We start from the raw sequence: 22,304 nt of genomic DNA on the forward strand, positions 1-22,304 counted from the left end.
ATTGACTTTGGAGTATACATTCACCCATACGGCAATACAAGTGAACAATATAAAATCTACAACACTTTCTTCCATAATGTCTTGTTTTTCCCAACACGGCAATGCTCCTTATCTTACATTTGGTTTTCAACACAATCTACAGTCTAGAATTACACCTAGAAATGCAACTTCACATTTTCTCTCAATGTTTACATTATCCACTATGAGTTGAACTTGTGTGTCTACTGTTTTGGCTGCAGCTTGATCACACCGGGTGGAAAGTATCAGAGGCAAAATGTCGACACGAAGGATCACCCAGGAAACGTTTGATGCTGCTGTGAGGGAAAACATGGAGGAGTTTGAGATGGAGCCCGATGAAGCTTTGCGGGAAGCTGTGGAGCAGTTTGAGTCTCAAGGTAAATGGTAATGGACTCGTGTGGAGTTATTTTTTGTGTGGTTGTGGTGTCACAGATTAGTCATCTATATAAATCAAATAATTCAAAAATAGATTAAATCTTTCATGACCTGTATTCAAACCATCATGCAAGGGCAAAAATAGAAAAAAATCTATCAGTACCCCATGTACCTTTTTTAAATAGCAACCTATAGCCTTGGCTATAAGTCCTGTATGAAATACATCATCGTTTCATGTTATTTGAACCTGACTTTTTGTATTGTCCCTGAAAACTAAACCATACGTTAGTAAAAAATAAAATTGTGTAGTTATTAAAACACACTCTTGCTGTTAAATGTTATTTTACACACCTGATGCGCTCTTTTGCAGTTATTAGTAGCTTCATGTGCATAAATTGTTTCTCTTTATCCTTTCTTTCTTTTTTTCTGTGTTAAAGTATTAACCTCAGTGGCATGATTGCAGGTGTGGACCTCAGTTGTATCGTAAAAGCTGTACCAGTTGCGTCATCTGATGATAACCAAGAGGAGCAAACTCATGAGATATTACAGGCAAGTCCTGGCCTGTTTTGTGAAACTGAGCTGCTTTGTATGCTAAGTCGTCTGTTAAATAAAATTACGTTCACCTTATGTGTCACTTGCAGGCTTTGGATTCCCTCAGAATTGGAAGAGACTCTGATACGATGACAGAAGTGATATCAGACATGAAATGCTTCACTGAGCAGTGCTCACTTGGATTTGCCCAGAGGTACCTGGCTGCTCAAAAAGATGCTTACCCCATCATCCTCTCCTACTGCAACAGAAGTGTGGAAGAGCAGGAGACCGTGTTGGCTGCTCTATCTGCTTTAGCTGCACTGACGGATGGACAGCCAGACTTGTTGGATGCAGAGGGCCAGCAGTTCCTGTTGGATGTCCTCAAGAAGTACAGGGAAGACTTGCCAGTGACATGTGTAGCTATCAGCACTGTGCGCCGCTGCTGTTTGAAACATGAACAAAACAGGCAGGATTTAGTCAAAGCTGGAGTCCTGCCCCTACTGACCACTGCCGCCACACGACATAGTGACTCTGCAGAGTTGGTGAAGGAAGTGTCTGCAGCTCTCAGGGTCATGACCTTTGATGATGACGTTCGAGTTACATTTGGGCACGCTCATGAACATGCCAAGATGATTGTTCTTGAGCATAATGGGCTGAAGGTCTTAATTGAGGCTGCAAAAGGTAAGTCAGGTTAATTCATTTGGGATTTATCATAAAAGCTTCAGGTGCTTTTTCTGAATCTGTTTCTAATGTTTTAATTTGACATGTTCTTCCCAGCTCATCTTGATAATTCATCTGTCCTGAGTGAGCTGTGTGCTACTTTGGCCCGTCTGGCTGTCAGGAATGAGTTCTGCCAAGACATCTGTGATCTGGGAGGATTAAGACTCATGATGACGTTGCTTGCAGACTGCTTTGAGATAGCGGTATTGTACAAAAACACAAACGATTGTGAAATAAACTGCTTCAGCCTCAGTGTCCGTGCTGCAAATTTAACTTGTTTTCCTCTTGCAGGAGTTGGTTCGACAGGTCCTCAATGCAATACGAGCTGTTGCAGGAAATGATGACGTGAAAGATGCTGTCGTCAGTGCTGGTGGAGTCCAACTCATTGTTATTGCCATGAACCGACACACGAGCAACTCTGCTGTGAGTTTAATGTCATTCTTGAGAATTTCATCTAGAATTTCTAACAGACTTGGTAGAGAATTTCTTTACGATTGCGTTCATGTTTTGCTGTAGGTGTGTGAGCAAGGCTGTGCTTGTCTGTCTGTCCTTGCGTTGCGGAAACCTAACAACTGCAAAGTCATCATGGAGAATGGAGGTGCACTGGCTGCAGTGCAAGCTATGAAAGTACACACTGATGTGGTTAATGTGCAGGTAATATGCTGACATTAATAATTCATAAGCTCATTTGAAATCAGGCCCTGGAAAGAATGCAAACTCTTAATGTCTGTTTTCTTCTTCTGTGATTAGAAACAGGCATGCATGCTGTTGAGAAACCTCGTTTCACGTACCCGCGAATACAGCCAACTGATCCTGGATATGGGAGCAGAGCCCCTGATAACTCAGGCACACAAGTCCCACAAAGACAGTGATGATGTGTTCAAAGCAGCCCTTAGAGATCTGGGCTGCCAGGTGGAGCTTCGAGAGCTGTGGACAGGCAAATCTGGCAACCTTACCAGAGACTAGTGAGCTGTGCAATTAACCACAATTCCCACTCAATACTATTAGGAGGTTGAATATATTTTCAGTTTTTGGTCAGTGAAAAGGCCAATGACGTCCTGTTGTACATGTTTTATTTGCTATTCATATTTTGCTAACAAATATCTCATTTTCAATTTTGTATCATGTTTTCATTGGTTACTAAATGTGAATTTGTGAGTTTTGTGCCATGGATAATTATGCATTTATTTGCTGCTCATTCCCAACTTTTAACATCTATTAAATGCCTTATAATGTATATTTATATTTAACATCCACTTTTGTTATTCCCCATTTTTAATGCATTGTTAATGTGTAAAACTGAAATTTAGACCAATCACAACAATATATTCAACATGAACATGACAACTGTCTTTGGGTTGATAGTTCTAGTGTTCTTAATTGTATGTCCTCTACATAGTTGCAAAAGGTAACGCATTGTATCTTTTGCTGGTTGTGTTGCATATGCACCACGATGGAAATTGATTTTTGCTCAATTATTTTTAACTGTAGGAAAATGTATAAAAATGGGCTCGAGTTTCATAATTTGATAATCACCATTTCCGTTTTTGTAACTGGAAGTTTGCAGATGTCATCTGCAACCATGCACCTATCAGATGACACCAGCTGTCAATCACGGTGCTATCCACTCATATGTGCTGTGCTTTGTTTTGTTTTTTTCCCCTCAAAAATGTACAAAATTGACACCATGTGTTACTGAAAGAGACCTGAAATTAGTGGTTGAGAGCATTGACTCATCAGGAACATGTTAATTATTAAGTAAGTACAGTTGGGTCATTTTCCTAATAAACATCCATTCAAATGGACCAAGGTCCCTTGGCTTACAAAAAATGCTATAAGACATTCTGTATGTTTGTCTGCGTAGGCTCCTGTAGAAACGTGGCATGTGGCACACTATGAGGTAGCGGCCTGCGCCCATGTTATTATTAATTGCTTTTTCTAAGGCCATGAAAATCATACAATAATTGTAATTCAGTGATTATACAACACAGGTGTACTTTTTACGGAAAGTAAATTAGATTTTTGCAAATGTAGCCCCAGAAAATCTACAAACTGAAACTTTAACAAACTCCCAAAAATGTTACTCAGTTGTCAACGATCCAGCAGCAAGACATACAATAAATATTTATCTGTAACGTTTTTTGTGAAACCAAGATTTTATCAGTACATACTTTTTGGACAGTAAGACATCTAAAAGTAGCCTTTGTACAGGGCGTTTCCTGTTCACGCCCCTCTAACCGACCAATCCATGATCCAGGCGCGCCTTTATTGACTTCATTTCCCACAATGCACCTGCACTCGTCCTTGTCAAGCTCACAGTGGTTCAGCTCAGTTGTCACTGCAGAAACACAGCATGGATAATGTAAGTCAGTACAGGGTTAATGAAGCTGCTTTATGTCTGTGAGTGGGCGTTTGAAATGTCAGGTGATATGTCTTTAGCGAAAAGTTAAATTCAGTTATCATGTTTACACTACGAGAGGCGCAGTAACGTTTGTGTATCGAGAGGCTAACAGCTAGCTAACCTTACTTAACCTGGCTAAGTTGTTAAAGAGCTTCTATCGAATCGAAATAACTATCTGTCGCCTGGCGGGGGACTTTAAACATCACGAATTAAAAAACCTTTCTGCTGGTTTTACACGTTTAAGGTAAGAAATCCAATACTCGTTAGCTTCTGTTTGTGGTAAAAGTTTGGTCAGGAGTGTTGGTGGTGGTTAGGAAACACAACCTTTTATCAATGACAAAATCAGAAAGATCTATTTTCAGGTATAGTGAAACACCAGCGGCCCTCATAGACATCCGTAATAATAATAAAAACAGCAGCAGTATTAACAATGAATGAACATATAAACACATATCATATATGTATATTTTAATAACGTCACATTGCCGTGTAGGGCTGGACTATTTGGGCAATTTGGGATTTTTCTAACAGATATTGCTATTGATTTGTGATATATATAAATTCAGTGTTGCTGTGCCAAGTCATGATCAATCATCACCACATCACAGGGTCCAAATATTAACATTTATGATGTAATGCAAGTATGAAAAGGTAAAGATATGAAGTCTTTCCACCATGCATGTAGTACATGTTTTTACAGTTTGCACAGACTGTAGAGCAGTCCAGAAATAGAATTAAGTTGCAGTCATTGCAATTTGCTATTGCTTCTTTGTCAAATTAATTTTCACTTAAAAGCGATTCAGCATGAAGTCTAAATTCGTTATATGAGTATAATATTGTCGTTGTTCCAGGAAACGATAAAAATGTTGTTTTATGGTTATGCTGTGTACATTCTATTACAACAACTGCGTTAAGTGAAAGGAAAAAAGTGCTGTCATGATCAGGAAACTCTACTTTAGTAGTTTACAACAAAAAACACCCAAGAAATGAATAAAGTGGTATGTAAAACCTTTTACTAGGGCAATAGTCTTAGGCAATAGTCGATTTTATTTGCAGGTTTTTCTCCTTTTTTATCATGGTAGATTGGAAATCTGAGTTTTAAACTACTGTTCTGGTGAAAAAGGTTATTTGAAGATGTCATCCTAAATATTGTTGTCTTTATTATTTTGATAGGTCTGTGTGACTTTTCAGTTCAAATGAATCTCGTCTATTGTTTTCCTTTTTTTTTTTTTTTTTTTTAAATTTTCCTGTGTTGCTCAACCTGTAACTCCACACGCAACTACTGTAAGCCTCATGCAGATGATGCTGAAACCTTGACATGTTATGAAACAACACAGTTTACTTACTCATCAGAGTTTTACGAATCACCATTGGGTAATCCACCTGAAACACCCACATAAACAGCTCAGCACACAGAAAGACATCGCTGTGTAGTTCTGCTGTAATTCACATTCACAGCCCCTGGTGTCCTACATTTCGGTGTATGTATGTGAATAAGTGAGACAAGCAGTCAGGAACAAGGAACTGTAAAATGATATGTTTTGGGAATATGGCTGTGGTGAGGGTGAGGAATGTTTTTTGTGTTTAAGGTCAGCGGGTGAGGTGAAAGCGGACACGTCCTTTTGCTTTCTTATATCATGTCTTTGATTCCTCATACTGTTTTGCTTTTGAATGTTATAATTTTTGCTTGTTAGGAATGGTGAGTTGCAAACTTTTCTGCAACGTTCCTTTCATAGGAAATGGATGGAGATGATAGATGAAAGGCAGCAAGATAGATCACGCACAGATTAAAGGAAACCGCACAACTGCTCATTACTGAATTTAAAAACAAACTGGCACACTCGTCATGGTTAGAGGACACATTACCAGCTGAATTTACTTGCACATGTCCCAGCTGACGAATGTTATCTGTTATTACTAGTTGTGAAGTTACATCATGCCCATTTAGTGGAGTTTTTTCCAGCATATGTGACATAATTTAATTTCTGCACATTGAATCATTGTCTTTAATAAAAGAAAAACACATGGGTCACATTTCACAGGCTCACAAATATGAATTAATGTGCTCTGATACTGTATTGAATATGTAGTTTTATGATTTGCACAATTGTATCTTTCAGTTGATTTGACTGTTTAAATGTGTAGTCATGGGTCAGACAAACAGTAGTTTTAGAAAACTCTAGGGCTGGACAATATGGCCAGCTCTGTTGATATTGATAATTGTAAAAGTGAGATAAAGTGAAAACACAGTAATTTGTGGTTTCAAAATTCTTTATGGACAGAAAACGCGTGTTAAAAGGCTAAATAATTGTACAAGTTCGAAAGCGTTTAGTAACACCTTAAAGATTGATTCATTATTAATCGATTACTAAATTATTTGTAGCCCTACAAATTTTTGTTTTTTTATTGAAATTCAAGCCATTCAAGTCCAATGAATAGCTTGAAATGGTACAAATTTAAATAAAAAACTGGAAAAATTGGGGGTGTTCTAAAACTTTTCACTGATAGTGTATGTAAATGAACAATAATCAGTGATCTTGGAAGTTGTGCCATTTTTATTGCACTAATTGTAAATTGTGTTCCTGAATGTGAAAAAGTAAGTGGTATCTTAATTGCTCATAACGACTATTGTCGCTTCTACAAAAGTACACAGTCCAATTCCATGTTTGTTGTGTGTGTCGAGTTGTTGGACTGAACAATGATTGACAGTGAAACTTGGGCATTATTTGACAGTGAACCAGTGAGTCAGTGATGGGTTGAATGTGAAATCGATGAATAGATAATTTGTCCCCCCCCAAAAATTATTTTATATAATTAGCTGACTGAGAAACATGCAAATGTCTTTGTTATGAAATCAACCCAGAACATGTTCTCCCTGGATTATTCTCTAGGTAACAGTTAAATGTCAAGTAAATGGTTAAACCACCAACTAGTTATGCATTCATGGTTTCTTTTTAAGATAAATGTCCTTCGTCAGTGTTAAAAGTTACTCCTGAAAGCAAAAGAGTGGCTGAAAGTCACACAAATCAAAACTTAGCCACCTAAATGTCTTGTTTAAATGCTCTAAATATTCATCATAATCTTTATACCACTGATCTGGCTTCTCTCTCTCTGCTCTGCAGCTCCCAGCACTGCACGTCGTTGCCCTCCAGTGGTTGACTTCATGAGCGTGCACAGTGACAGCTGTGTGTAGTCCTAGGGAATGGGGAATGGAGTCCAGGAACAACAGGCATCACTTAAGCAGGGAGAGGTGCTCCAGGTGGCTTCCTCCAGTCAGCCAGAGGTGAGCGAACACTCCACACACACTGTAGTCTCTCCCACATATAAATCTCAGCTGTCACACCACACACATAATAGCTTGTTGGTCAGTGTTTCTGTTGTTGTGTGAGATACTTTCATGTTTCCCTTTATATTGTTTCACTGGATGGATCAAATTATCTCTCAGGACATATTGAGCCTGGGGGCTCCTCAACCGCCTTAAACCACTGCAGCCTCATGACTTTATCTATGGTTCATTAAAACTAACCTTCCGTTTGTCAGATTTTGTGAGCTTTAGTCGGCAAATCTGGATTAAAGATTAACCACATCTCAAACACTATATTTTTTTCCCACTGGATCTACTTTTTGGTGACCTAAATTGTGATTCCTTCATCTCAGCAGCACACCACCCGGTCAGTTGTCAACTCACTCTTTTCAGGGGCTTTAGCAGGAGCAGTAGCCAAGACCGCTGTCGCCCCACTGGACAGGACTAAAATCATCTTCCAAGGCAAGTTGGATGCTTGGCTAGGGCTGGGTATAGAACTTTATTATTTTTGTGGCATTGACCGAACATTGTGCTCACCGCTCTGTATCAAATTTCAATACTTGTGTGTTATTGATTAGGAGAGGAAAGAACATGTCTATGTGTATCTATGTGTGTGTGTCTGTGTTGAGTTTTGAGACACTGGTGTATGAATAAAGATGTTCAGGCCAGCTGAAATAGAATTTTGCTCTAATGCATAATGTTTCATAAAAGTGGTACCAAAAAGTATCTTTCAGGATGAGTATCAAAGTCGGATACTAATTATACCATATAGAAAAGTTTTAACCAATACCCAGCCCTGTGCTTGGCTGACAGACAACGTGGGAATATTTCTTAACTTAATGGATATATTAAATATATTGCTGCAATTGTGTTTTTGCTGTCAAGTCATTTATTTTGTGCATATGTTTTTTTGTTCCAGTGTCCTCAGCACGATTCTCTGCAAAGGTGAGTTTGACTTGTTTAAATAACTGATGAATATAACTTTTAACGTACACTTGAATTCATTCCACTAACAGATGCAGTTCAAACCAAGTATAAGAATATTCTTATTGTGTTCACACAGGAGGCATACAGGTTGATTTACCGCACCTACCTGAAGGATGGCTTCTTCAGTCTGTGGAGGGGGAACTCTGCCACCATGGTGCGAGTCATCCCGTACGCTGCCATCCAGTTCTGTGCACACGAGCAGTACAAAAGGCTGCTGGGAAGCTACTATGGCTTTCAGGGCAAGTAAGTGTTGCATAATATGGCTAAGATTTATTGTCTCTCCTTTTCTGAAATGTGTAGAACAAGGTAAATGTCCCAAGGACGTTCTCCACACTAGGTCACATGTAGGTTGCCAATATCCATTAATCCCCAACTTATTCTGATTTTGTTGCTAACTTGATTGCATATTGTATTAATTAGGAGAATATAACAACATGTTTTCATGTACATATAATATACAGTATGATTCAAGACATCTCGACCAACATAAGCAGCCAGCACTGTGGCCGATTATTTCTAGTTTGGACAGCTGGGGTTTCATATATCAAATACCAAAGGATCCATTCCTGTCATCTAGCATGCAGGGAAGGGTATTGTATGTAATTTTGTCTAAGCATACCTCTGATAACCTTTCGTAATCGGGTATGTTTTATTTATGGTTTCAGGATTAGAAATTAGGGCTAGTGACTGGGACCTGGGTTTGTTTAACAATAGCAGCATATTATTGTTTCAGATATGGAAAAGCCAATGGCTAATCCTATCTAGTAAAGTTTCTGACATTGTTACATTACAGTCTGATTCATTTGTAAATAACCCTGTAGAATTCCGTCTCCTTAATCTTGTTGGTTTATATGGTTCCAGCCTAAATTTCTCCTGCATTACTATTTGTATCTGTGTGGTACAGGGTGACTAACAACTGCAAACAAGAAGAGTGTGTTTGTTGTAATGAATTCTACCAAAGGTTATGGTGTAAGCTTGCTGAAGATTACAGTGTATGGTGTTGGTCATGAAACAATCTTGCTCTGTTGAAATCTCTTGAATACCTTTAAGTGGATCTAATAAACATAAAATAGAAATACCTTTATTTGGAGTTAAGCCTCTGCACTGAGAGGAGATAGATGCATGTATTTTACGCCAGTGCCAAAATATATGAAGTATACAGAGTGCCTATCTTTTTTTGTTTGTTTGCTGTAATTGTTAGTTTTGTTGTCTGATGTATCAACACAAAAGAGATTTTACTCTATATAGGTTCAATATATCAGCTGAAAATGGTCAGTCAAGTTTAAGTTCATAGAAGTGGTGCACATCAGACACCATGATGGGTCATTTCCAAAAGGTGTGATCATACACATGATTTTAACAGTTAAGTAGAATCATGTGCCACCTAGTTTAATCTGCTAGCTCAGCAGTGATTATGATGTTTACAATGTCCAAATAAAACATTTATGTTTAAGTGTACATTTCCTGTTTTAGAGCCCTGCCTCCACTCCCAAGGTTACTGGCTGGAGCAATGGCTGGGACCACAGCAGCCATGTTGACATATCCTCTGGACATGGTGCGAGCTAGGATGGCCGTCACACCAAAGGAAATGTAAGGTCATCATGTTGTTAAAATGCATACTCGAAACATTAGGTAACACTTTTATAATAAGTACACACTATTAGCATTAGTTAAGCGTTAATAAAAATTGAATTCATCATTTATAAAGCATGAATACTCAGTATGTAGTTTATAAACACAGTTATAAAAGTTTTACTCATCCCATCAGCTGAGGAACAGTGTCCAAATTCCAAAATACCCAAGCAGCCAATCAGCATCCACCTCCAACAAAGGAGCTCTTTGATCGACTTATAAGCGACTGCTCTCTCACCTCTCTGTGTGTCCAGCAGTCGCTCAGTACATGCTAACACTTCAGCACACGAGTAAAACATGTATAACTGTGTTTATAAACTACATACTAATGAGTATTCATGCGTCATAAATTATGAATTCAATATTTATTAATGCTTAACTCATGCTAATTGTGTGTACTTATTATAAAGTGTGACTGCGTTAGGTTAGAATTAGAAAGGTTTATGTCAACTTTTAACACACTATTTGTGTGCGTCGGTGCTTGCATGTTGCTCCAAGGTTCAGGTTGTAGAATGAAAACTGATAGATTTTGAAAACCTATCAAAAGCAGTGATACCCCACAGCAAATCAAGCCAAGATAAGTATATCTAGCATAATGACATTTAGGTTCATCACTGAACTCTGTACAGGACGTCTTGCAGTTTGACAGAAGAAAAACGAGACTAAAGGAAGAAAATAAATGACTCAATAAGTCACTCTACTATTAAGTGTCATGATTACTGTTTTACACAACTCAAGCATCTGAGATAGTTGGTGTTCCTGAGTAGCCTGTCTTGATATCTAACAGTAAGATTGACCCTGGTGCAGATTAAAAATGAAATGAATGGATGTATGTTTAACTCACCACGGTTTGTGTTTCCACCATGTGTGTGGGTCAGGTGGTTAAAGCTGACTTGGCTACATAAAGTGTGTCGTCATACCAGCACGACTCATTGTAGTCTACCAGAAATATCCCATGAAAAAGAAAGCAAGGACCTTCAGCCTGTTGTGTTCCTTCTTCTTGGCTGTTTATCACTAGAAGAAGACAAGCTTTGTTTGAGAGAAGGCTGCAGTACAATGTGTGTTTTTCTCCCACTGTCTCCGCTCTACCCTTCAGGAGCTAAACCACTATGATATGCAGCCCAAATTGTGACAATCAACATTTTACCATGCAAATGCTATTGATTGCATAAACTAATGTACTGTATCTTGTTTAATGGAAATGGGGCTTCATACTTATTTTGTTTTTTTCTGTTTTAGGTACAGTAATATCCTGCATGTGTTTGTGCGGATCTCACGAGAAGAGGGCTTGGCGACGCTATATCGGGGTTTTGCACCCACCATTCTGGGTGTTGTTCCCTATGCTGGTCTCAGCTTCTTTACCTATGAAACACTGAAGAAATTACATGCGGGTGGGTAACTAACACTTCCACTTTTTACACGTTATGGTTTTAGAGCTGCAACTTATGATAATTATTATTGTAATCGATTAATCTGTCGACTATTTTCTCGATTAATCGTTTGGTCCATAAAATGTCTGAAAATGTTAAAAAACCTTGATCAGTGTTTGTCAAACCTGGAAATTACGATGTTTTTGAATGTCTTGTTTTGTCCACAAACCAAAATTATTCAGTTTTAATGTTTCATTAGTTATGTGGAGCAAAGAAACGAAGAAAACACTCAAATTTAAGTAGCTGAAACAATCAGTAATCTTGTTTTAATCATGAAAAAAATCTTCAAATTGATTGTCAAAATAGTTGATGTTAATAATCGATTAATTGTTTCAGCTCTAAATGTTTATGTGGTAACACTTTATAATCAGTACACACTATTAGCATTAGCTAAGCATTAACAAATATTTAATTCATCATTTATAACTCATGAATACTCATTAGTTTATAAAAACAGTTCCAAATGTTTTCCTCATCCCATCAGCTGAGGAACAGTGTCAAAATAGCTGCTGTATTTAAGCAGCCAATCAGCATCCACCTCCAACAAACCAGCTCTTTGATTGACGTACAAGAGACTGCTCTCTCACCTCTCTGTCCAGCAGTCACTCAGTACATGATAACACTTCAGCACATGAGTAAAACAGTGTTTATAAACTACATACTAATGAGTATTCATGTGTTATAAATGATGAATTCAATATTTATCATGCTTAACTAATGCTAATAGTGTGTACTTATATAAAGTGTTACCGTTTAGGTTGTACACGAGAACATGTTGCATTTTTTTTTTTTTTAACGTCCTCCTCTCCCATGTAGAGCACAGCGGTCGCCAACAGCCTTACTCATATGAGCGCCTGGCATTTGGAGCCTGCGCAGGTCTGATTGGCCAGTCGTCGTCTTACCCTCTGGATGTGGTACGACGGCGCATGCAGACTGCAGGGGTCACAGGTCACACGTACGGCACCATCCTGGGCACCATGAAGGAGATCGTGTCTGAGGAGGGGGTTGTCCGTGGACTCTACAAAGGTCTCAGTATGAACTGGGTGAAAGGGCCCGTTGCAGTGGGGATCAGCTTCACCACCTTTGATCTTACTCAGATTCTCCTGAAGAAGCTGCATGAGATGGGCTACACCGGTTGATAATAGTGATTTTAAAACCGCAAACGGGGGGTAATGCTGCATCCCTAGAAACCTAACCTCTAATGGGCAGCAAAGAGGGGGGGAGTGAGAAAGAGAGCAAAGAAAGCACACTGGCTCGGGATGAATGTTGACGTATTTATCGCTTTATCTGAGTGAAACAAGGGATGTAAGATCCCTGTATGTTGTGTGGTACCTCGTACCTGTACACACACTATTGACGTGAACGTCTACAGTAAGTGCAATATGCTCAGTGATTTTATTTGTGTGCACATTATAATGCTCGTGTCCTCGTGGACCCGGCCTGAGTGTGTGAGTGTATTTATCCATCAGAGGTCCTGTTCACACCTGGTATGACTATTTTGTCCTCAGTGATCAAATCACGGCCATATGAGTACAACTGTTCACACCTGGCATAAAAGTACATCGGGATCTGGTATCCCTGACTCTTTTGCAAGTACAAAATCCTGTTTTTAACGTGTCTTTTCTGCACAGAAGTCAGGAAACACAAGGACCGTTCAGACCTCTACTTATAGCCATTGGATCACTGAGGACAGATGTTAAAACCAGGTCTGAACGAGGTCAATAGAGTTCACAGGGTCACACACACACATATGCACAAACTCACTGACAGTTCTCCACTGCCATGTGTGTCTGTTTAAAACTGACACCCGCCAATGCAATGCAGGTTGCCACTTGTGAATTCTGTTCTCTTGAGATTTGTTTTGATGCAAGTTTGTTTTAATTAATTATACCAAAGGTCAAGATGTAAACTACTAAACTACTGCTCAGCCCAGAGGAAACGGCGTCTTTACTGCCCATGAATATCTAGTAATATTTGGAATTAGATGTCAAAAACTCTTATATAACCACATACTTTAAGTTGGAGTGGAGCCTTTGCAATGAGACGGATGAATTATATTTTACGCCAGTGCCAACAGATATAAGTTTTGCAGAGTGCCCCTATTTTATATATTTTATTTGTTTTTGGGGGTTGTTGTTTTGGCTATAATCATATCAGGGATGTTTATATCGTCACGTGTGGTTGACAGTTTTGTTGTCTGATGAATCGGTCAACAAACACAGGTTTTACGGGGATGAATTTTGGTACACGGTCAGTTTATCAGCCAAAGATGGCTGTTCAGTTTCACCTCAAACTAGGGCAGAATGATTTTGAAGAAATATCTAATTGCGATTATTTTGACAGGGATTGTGATTGCGTTATGATTCGCGATATCAGATGGAATTGGAATCATGAATCATTGGAAAACCATGATTCTCATATTCGTTTGAAAAGCATATTTAAAATGAATTTTTCTGTGTGATATTTTTGCAGATCTGTGAGAAACAAAGATGTTCTCTGAAAATTATTAATCTACAATGATATTTTGGCTTTAACAAATATTGAGCCTCCTGCGATTTGAAAATTGCAGTAGGCCGTATTGCCGATTGTTTCGATTCAAACCATGATCGGTCATTTTTGCTGACATGGCTTTAACAGTGAATTAGGAACTCGATCTGATGCAGCGGCTCTGCAGTGAATATGACATTGGTGAAGTTTACAATGTCCCAATAATGTTGACTCTTGTGGCATGTGTGGTCGTTTTTATTCATATCATTAACATTTGATTCATAGGCGATGTCAATGTTCACCGTTGTGTATGTGTCACTGACAAATGCACACACACATGCACAGTCCCTACGCACACGATACAGATGTTGTCTTCCATTTACCGTCAGTATTCCAGCTGCAGGCTCTGTGTCTTGATCACAGCACACCAGTTCAGATTTAAACTGGTTATCTGAATAACTAAAAACCTGGCAGTGATTTGCTACTGGACTAACCTGACTGAAACAGGCGCACAGCTAGTCAGGAGATTGTTTTGAACATTCTCTGTTACATTATATTCTATCTTCTGTCCCTCGGTGCATAATGAGATGTTCAGTTTTATTCTCAGTGTTATTAAGGCTGATTCACCAGCAGGTGTACAGTGACTGAGGAGTGTCTTCTTTACTTAAACCATGCATGATGATGCAGGATTAGTATGAGCACAAAATGATTCATTAGTTCAGTAGTTGTTACCCGAGTAATGCCTTAAAATTCTGAGCAGCATGCAAACAAAAGCCCAAACCCCTGAATAGATGTAAATATTTAATCAACCAACAATTGCGTTTGCTCTGTTTTAAAATTACAACCACCTCAAAAGCACATTAAAATTGTTTTTGTGTATCAATCAACTCCTTTATCTTTCAGCACTAGTGATGGGTTTGTGCTAATGTTAAAATACCCATAGTGATTTATTTTTGATGCATGAAGTTTGTAGAATATAAATTGAATATTTAGTACACAAACCCCCCCTTTTTTTCCCATTTAGAGCAACGCTACAATTTCTTTAAAAAATAGTCAGACATTAGCAAAGTGATGCTAAGTATCAGAAAGTGTTTGAAAGGAGAAAATACAAATGACAACTCGGAGGAAGCATTGATCTTCTGCTTTTGGTACTCGACAGTTTTCGATACATGCTGCTCTGACTGAATTTTGAGGCCCAGTTCTATTCAGCAGCTCACGACTTACTCACTTGACTCCACAGTTCATTACACCCACAATCCTGCTGTGATCTGTCTCATCGTACTTTCCTCCGTTTATGGACTTTTCCTCATTGTCTGAGAAATGTAGCACTCGACTGACTGACTGCACACAGTGGTAGACTCTAACAAAGGAACAGTCTTTTCATTCACATTAGATCATCTTAACACTTTAGGTAGTAGGAGGAAAAAGTGTTTAAATAAGTATAGCGTAATGACTGCTGAAAACCTGCACATGTTCTGTGATGTTTGCTGCTTCATTGACACTTAAGTGCCTAGCAAGGAATAGAGATGTTTTCTCTACAACTAATCTATGTGTAATAACCCTTTTTTTTTTTTAAGTTTTTCATCCATTTTATAGCCTTGCTTTGTGCTCATAATGATAATAATATTGAAGAAGCAGTATGTGCTGTGACTTCGGGGATCATTAGACCTCTTTGACTGAATGAGTTCATTCAGGTACAGTTTTAATTTGTAACTTTCAAACTAATCAGTAATGTATAGCGATTCTGTCATATTAGATTAGATTAGATTAGATCACTTAATTCCCAACATGTTTCACCCGATTTGATGAATGTAGGATGATTTTACATCGACTTTTGATGGTGATTTGTACCTTAATTTAATTGTGATTCTGTCTCATAGGTGATCCTTGAGATTGGAGGGGATAGGTGAACACATGATGAAATGTTCTAAAATAGACTAAAGACACTCCTAGACAATCATTAAATGCCAAAAAAGTCAACGCTTTGACCGTTTGACTTTTGTTGAGAACCTGACAGTGGCTTAATGAGAAAGAATAACTTAAACAAGTAAACAGCTAAATTGTCATTTTTATTTGTTATATTCAAAGCAAATTAACATTCTTTTTAACAGACGTACAAACACAGTGCAACTGTATTTCCGTGGTTACGATTGATTGTGTTGTAATTTTGTATGTTTCTGTGCACGACCGCCATGTAAATCCTCGTGATTTGTGCCAACTGACTGTAAACGTACCTACTACTGCAACACCCTGTGTCCAGTCTGTAGTGTTGATGGTGTATTTGACAGTACATTTTCAAGCATCGAATTCTGAAATAAACTGGATGTTAAAACTAGTATTTTACTTAATTTTTGTCTGTTTAAGCCTGGGAGTTTTTTATTTATTTATTTATTTTATTATTTTTAATTGGAATTGCTGATGACAGTCACTGACTTGACTGGTTTACTTACTTTTAAACACATGCGCACAATCATTTTAATAGGAAAAGAAAGAATTGCGTTAATTGTCAATAAAGATAAAACATACAAACGAGCAGAGGGGAAACAAGTTTAATTTGTACCGCAAAAATAATTTAAAAAATATATATAAAAACCCAAAACCTTTAATTGTCAAGTATCTGCACTATAACAATGACATGTTTTTAAATGTGCAGATACAAACATGGAATATACAATCCTGTATAAATCCGTATTAAAATGAATATACGTTGTATTACTGACATTGTATTATATAATATTTTTTAAGATCGTATGCGTTTGTTTAACACATTTCTTTATTTATATATTTACTGCATGGGAGTCTTTGTTTCACTCTGGACACATGGTGTGCAGTGACACCCAATGGCCACGGGAGGGCGCTCCCTCCTCAGGAATGCGTTAACTCCGGCTGTAGTTTCTCTTACGGCCGGCAGGTGGCGGTGCAGCCAGGCTCTGCTGTCAGCTGAGCGGCTTCTGTGCCTGAGGCCGTGCGGGCGCTTTGAACTTGACCGTGAAAGAAACGGGACTGACTCAATAAACCTGTGAATCCATCACTAACCAGAATGATGTCTGACGGTATGTAGATATTATATCAAATCTAGAATTTGCTTAGGAGAATTATATATATTTTGTTATTTGAAAATTCCTGTCTTATTTTTTAACAGCTGCCCAAATCATTTGAAATATTTGTTTTGGTCCTGGTTTTGTGCTTTAACAAGGCAGAGACCTCAGACCAGGACCAGACCACACCAGACCAGACCAGAGCCTTTGTGCAAAGATATCTGGGAATGTAGGAGGGAGGAAAAGTCGAAAGAAAGGAGCTGTAGAGAAAATACACGACTAATTAGAGAGTGAGGCAGGGAGGGATGGACGGAGGCTGTCAAAAGATGTGGTTGCTATAGATACTTGGCATGATGCCAGAGCCAATTTGCATCTATTCAGATGAGGGCTGTTGTCTCTCAGTGTGTGTGTGTGTGTGTGTGTGAGAAATAAAAGCAGCAAATAAAACCATCTGTTTATTTGAACATATCCCGAGTGATTTCCTCATGCAAATCCCCTGAAAACTGATTAAGATTTTTTTTTTTTTATGTCTGGTGAATGTTATAAGATGTTTTTAGTAAGTGCCTAATTTAAAATATTATTCTGCTGAAAAAAAAAAAAAAGGACATTACCCTTCTTTTATGTTCCATTTTTTTAATCCATGTTAAAAACAATGACTTGCCACATTAAATACTTTGTTTAATTTTGTTGCCCCACAATGTCTCCCTTGTGCTGAACATCCAAAGAATACTATTGTGGTGAAAATATTGTCTTGTGGGCCTGTGGAGGGTTTGGTGTAGTTTCTCAGATTAGCCTTCAAAAACAGAATCATTTATATTTAAAGCTCCAGCATAAAAACCCCAGCAGTCCCTTTATTGCAGTTTTGCTCTAACAGTCTATTTTAAAAACAGGGTTATGTTTGATGGGCAGTATATTCATTATCCTCCTGTGAGGAGTCTGGCCTGCACTAGATTACTCAGCTGCTGGGCCTCTGGACACTATTTAGAAATGTTGTTACACTTCTAAATTGTGCACGTTGATTCTCAGTATTAAAAAAATCATAATAAAAACAAGCTGAATCAAACAAATTAAACACATGCTCTGTTCAACGCACTAACACAGGACTGTTAAGCCTTACATTTAATTAATTTAAAAACACATTGAGTAAAAATGTCATAGTTTGGTTTAGTTACAGCTTATTTTACATATAACAAAAACACTGTAGTGTTGGTTTTTAAGTATGACATATTCCATTGCAGTGACCAATAATAAATAATATTAATATGACAACATCTAAGTTAATTTAATGAAGAGCTTTCATTGAAAATATGTTGCATAAAAAGACTCGGATTAAATTCACAGATACAACTTCAGAGTCAATGTTCACTTTATTGATCACACGTGCAGTAAATACTGTGGATATTTCCATGTTCACTGTACACAGACAGTTTTACAGCAGCTCAGCTCAAATGTGTCGACTCTCATCGCCTCCACACAACTTCATATTTTTTTAACTACACTTTTTTTGGGGCGGAAACAGAAATCCCAATTTAATTATACATATAAATACATGAACTCTTTGACAATAAAAGGCACATATTGAAAGAGCAGTATTACAATTTGCTTTATTTATTTATTTATTTATTTATTTAGCCATCAAATCTTAGAAGTGGTCAGGCTCGATTTGGACAGAAGCCATTTCACACGTTGTTGTTGTTGTTGTTGTTGTTGTTTCCAGTCCATCATAGATCTGTGAGAAGAAAAGAAAACACAGGACATTAGTGACAGAACTGGGACACCAAACTAAAAATAAAACGAGACAAAAAAAACAAAACAACAGGAAACACATAAAACAACTGTCTTCTTCTCATTGGCCCGAGGTTTCAGAGCGAATAATCGTGTCTGTCTTCGCTGACACAGCACTTTTCCAACAAAGTGAGAAAAAACACAAAGTTTTCATGGTCAATGGTGGGAGGATGGTGTGTGTGTGTGTGGGGGGGGGGACGGGCAAAGAGGAAATACAGAAGAGACATGTCTGTGTTTCAGTCGACACACGTTCACCTCTGACCCCTAAAGTCTGGAGCGTTAAGATGACATGCGTGAATGAAAAAAGGGAAGCCCAACAATCATGCCTGAGGGCACACACACGCACACACAATTTAATCCTAATCTGTCCTGAATTTACCAGAATTAAATCAGTATCATCTATGAAAAGGTGAACAAATCCACTACGTGTGTGTGTGTGTGTGTTGTGGGAAGAAGTGTAGAAGCTGTGATTGAGGAGATCATTGCTAGACTTAAAGTCCCTGGACAGATGCAGGGTTTCAGACATTGGCCAATTATGAGGGTCCTTCCTGAGACTGTAGAGCTCTCCTGGGTTCTCCTCACGCCCACACTGTCCCAACCACAGAGAGGACAGACACAGTCCAGCCTCCAAAATATCACACACACACTGAAAACCAGGAATGTAAAAAAAAATATATATACTCTAAAATGGCATGATACTGTTGTGATACGTTGAGGCACTGTGTGTATATTGTAAATACTCTTTACACTGGTTTTGTTTTGTTGTATTTATATTATTTTGTATGTTGTTTACACATTTACTGTGTGCTTTTCTTTAAATAGGAGAAAACACATTATATACACATACATACATGTATGTGTATATCTATATATATGTATGTAAACAGATCTATATGTATATATGTACATATATATGTATATGTACATATATATGATTATATTTACTCCTGTATCGGGCTCTGTAGTACACCTATAGTGATACAGAGTTCAATACGAGTGCTTTTCTTTAAATAGGGAAAAACACCTTTATAATTATGTAACTTTGGCTCAGAGACAATAAAAAAAAGAGGTTCAAAGAGAAACACATGGATGAAGAAGGTGGAGAATTCTACAATCCATGATTTATTTTCGCCCTGTTTTCTGCCCTAAAAATAACTGCAGAGTTCTAAGATCACCTTTTCCGAGATCTTCTTCTTCTGCTTATCTTTGATTTTTTTAAAATGTTTAAAACAGGCAGACAAACCCCTGTAGTGCACCATGCTTTATGAAGGCTTTGTCTCTCTGGGTTAAACACAAACTGTGTCACACACCTCGTCTATCTTTGTGATGCATTGTGTGTGCGCGCGCGATATTCATTTATTTATCATTGATCAATTATCATTTAATGATTTTAAAGCTTTTCTACATGTTAAGACTGGTTTGTTCTATTGTTGTCTGATTGATCTTTTTTTGTATTGTTTTTATTATCTTGAATTCTAGCACTTTTTCCACACTGTTTCAGCTGCAGCGCACTAATTCCGTTGTATATCTTTCTATTTTTCCTAATTCTAGCCCCTTAACCTAACCCTGATTTCATCCCGATAACCCAAAGGCGTGACAGAATGTGAGAAAGTCCTCGCTTTATTATTCAAATGATATCCTTGCACAGGTATACATGGTCACAAGGTCAATCTTTATTTCTTTCTTTCTTTCCCACAGATCGAGAGGGTGCAATGGAAAAAGAACATATGTGTGGTATATGTGAGTATACTTGGATTTGTCAGGACCAGTAGTCCTCATGGAGACCAAAACCTGGTCCAAATGAGGCAGAAACTAGGACTAAGATTTGAATTGTGAACGTGTAAGGTTCATTTTGGTTAATGAAGTGGTTCTGGTTAAAGTTAAAGATAAGACTTTGTTTAGGCTGTGAATGGATGAATGGAAGTCAATGCAGTGTGTGCAAGAAAGCCTGTGTGTGTGTGTGTGTGTGTGTTGTGAAAAAGCTTGAATTTGGCACGAGGAGGGGGTTAGGATCTGCCTACTTTCCCAACACACACACACACACACACACCCTCATACCCTCATACGCTGACATTGTGTCCGTCCAACAAAGACGTCCCCACAGCCCCCTTATTATAAATACATGTCATTGGATCACAGCTCGTCTGAATCCCTGAGTCTGCTGCACTCTAAGTGGCCGTGACTGAGCTCTGAATGGGTGGCCGAGCGACAGCTAAACCAATAGAGCCAACAGAGTGCACGTGTGTGCGTGTGTGTGTGTGTGTGCACCAGAGCCTCCGAGCCTGGGAATCAAAGCTTCACAGCAGGACAGAGGGGCAGAGGCCAGGCTGCCTGTAACATGTATGTATGCATGTACACATGGATGTGACAGGACATTTGATGCATAAAAAGGTTTGTAACACATACAGAGGAACTCCTCTGCGCATCCCTCTCTTTCCCAAATGCATCACCATCAGCGAGGGTTAGCTTTTGCTACAAAACGTGAGACGCAGGCTCTGTTCCAGCTTTGCCTAAAATACAACGGAAATATTTATTCTCAGGCTACGAAATCCAAACCACTTCTACGTTAAAGCCATTCTGCACCTTCACAAACATAATTCTTGGTATATCGTCAAATAAAACCTCCTAAATGTTACACTTACTCGTCCTTTAAACGGGGGCTTGAGTTGATTTCAGTTGAAGTGTGAACTGCTGCATGTGCTAAGCAGGTCTGCTTTAAATCTGGGCCAATTTGTTTCCTACTGCCTCGACAACAAAACGGTGTGTGTGTGTGTGTGTGTGTGTTTGTTAGTGTGTGTATGTTAGTGTGTGTTAAAAGAGCTCGTCCTATCTTATTTTGCAGGGGGAAATGTGAAAGTGTCTTTCCCAGTGGAACCACAAACCAGGACACAGTATCCTCCTCTCTCAGGGCTTGTATAACAAAGTTTTCCTCACTACTTTTGCCTGTAGATATACGACCTATAGACTCATCTGGAAATCAATAATTCAAACAGCAGGTACGCTTAATATCCATAACTGTCTATTGATCCATTGTTGAGTTGCCGCAGTAACTGTATTTTCCGAAATATTTCCTAATTTCAAGGGAATGATAAGAGATCGGTGAGAGTCATGCTGAGCTCATTAATGCCGCACGCACGACAACAATGAGCAGAGGCGGTACAGTTGTGCACATGTTAATCGTGTCTGCTACAGAGCGCAAGCACGTTCGCCTTCGTACAGTCTAAAAGAGGACCCCAGAGTAGCAGTCCACACACAAGGCCTGATGGGAAACAGAGGACAGGTGACTGAGCAGCATCTCTGTGTCTCACTTTTGCCTTGTGTGTCTTGAAAGAATACATCTCAAATTTGTTTTGTTGCAGAGGAACCACTTTTAGATTCATAATCACATTTAAATGACACACAATTTGACATGCAAATTCAATTTAGGAATACATCTCACTTGTGTAAGTGAAGTCATAATATATAAAACTGAGGACATATTATGTTTAAAAAAAAGGATTCATCCTTGCATGTCATGAGCTGTAATAATTGTAAATCACTAGTTAACTGTTCAGTTTGAAATTATGATAGTTTTAAACCTGATATTCTAGGTGAAC

At 38.4% G+C, this 22,304-nt stretch overlaps 2 protein-coding genes across 4 annotated transcripts; both read left to right on the forward strand.

Moving 5' to 3' along the window:
- Positions 1-274: 274 nt before the first annotated feature.
- On the forward strand, positions 275-2,610 carry armc6 (armadillo repeat containing 6; the record flags this gene model as incomplete). Its single annotated transcript, XM_083890220.1, has 7 exons — positions 275-395; positions 857-942; positions 1,035-1,605; positions 1,702-1,847; positions 1,936-2,067; positions 2,161-2,298; positions 2,395-2,610. 7 exons carry the CDS (start codon positions 275-277, stop codon positions 2,608-2,610), a joined length of 1,410 nt encoding a protein of 469 aa, XP_083746346.1.
- A 1,342-nt stretch (positions 2,611-3,952) lies between these two features.
- On the forward strand, positions 3,953-16,191 carry slc25a42 (solute carrier family 25 member 42). 3 transcript variants are annotated; one of them, XM_083889854.1, is made up of 8 exons: positions 3,953-4,006; positions 7,168-7,328; positions 7,703-7,811; positions 8,269-8,294; positions 8,413-8,579; positions 9,810-9,926; positions 11,208-11,359; positions 12,215-16,191. In XM_083889854.1, exons 2-8 carry the CDS (start codon positions 7,248-7,250, stop codon positions 12,535-12,537), a joined length of 975 nt encoding a protein of 324 aa, XP_083745980.1. In that variant the 5' UTR covers positions 3,953-4,006; positions 7,168-7,247; the 3' UTR covers positions 12,538-16,191. The 3 variants fall into 3 exon arrangements, with proteins under 3 accessions (XP_083745980.1, XP_083745982.1, XP_083745981.1); XM_083889856.1 differs by having other exon boundaries at positions 7,706-7,811; XM_083889855.1 differs by lacking the exon at positions 3,953-4,006 and adding an exon at positions 4,213-4,289.
- The last annotated feature ends 6,113 nt before the right edge of the window (positions 16,192-22,304 follow it).

Source organism: Microchirus variegatus, assembly GCF_963457635.1.
Source record: "Microchirus variegatus genome assembly, chromosome: 5".
NCBI classification, from domain to species: Eukaryota; Metazoa; Chordata; class Actinopteri; order Pleuronectiformes; family Soleidae; genus Microchirus; species Microchirus variegatus.

Excerpts from the sequence above, each read along its gene's own strand:
- slc25a42 (XM_083889854.1), top strand. The coding sequence starts at position 7,248 with ATGGGGAATGGAGTCCAGGAACAACAGGCATCACTTAAGCAGGGAGAG. Across the intron at positions 7,329-7,702 it reads CTTCCTCCAGTCAGCCAGAG|CAGCACACCACCCGGTCAGT; the intron begins GTGAGCGAACAC and ends CCTTCATCTCAG. Across the intron at positions 8,580-9,809 it reads TACTATGGCTTTCAGGGCAA|AGCCCTGCCTCCACTCCCAA; the intron begins GTAAGTGTTGCA and ends TTCCTGTTTTAG.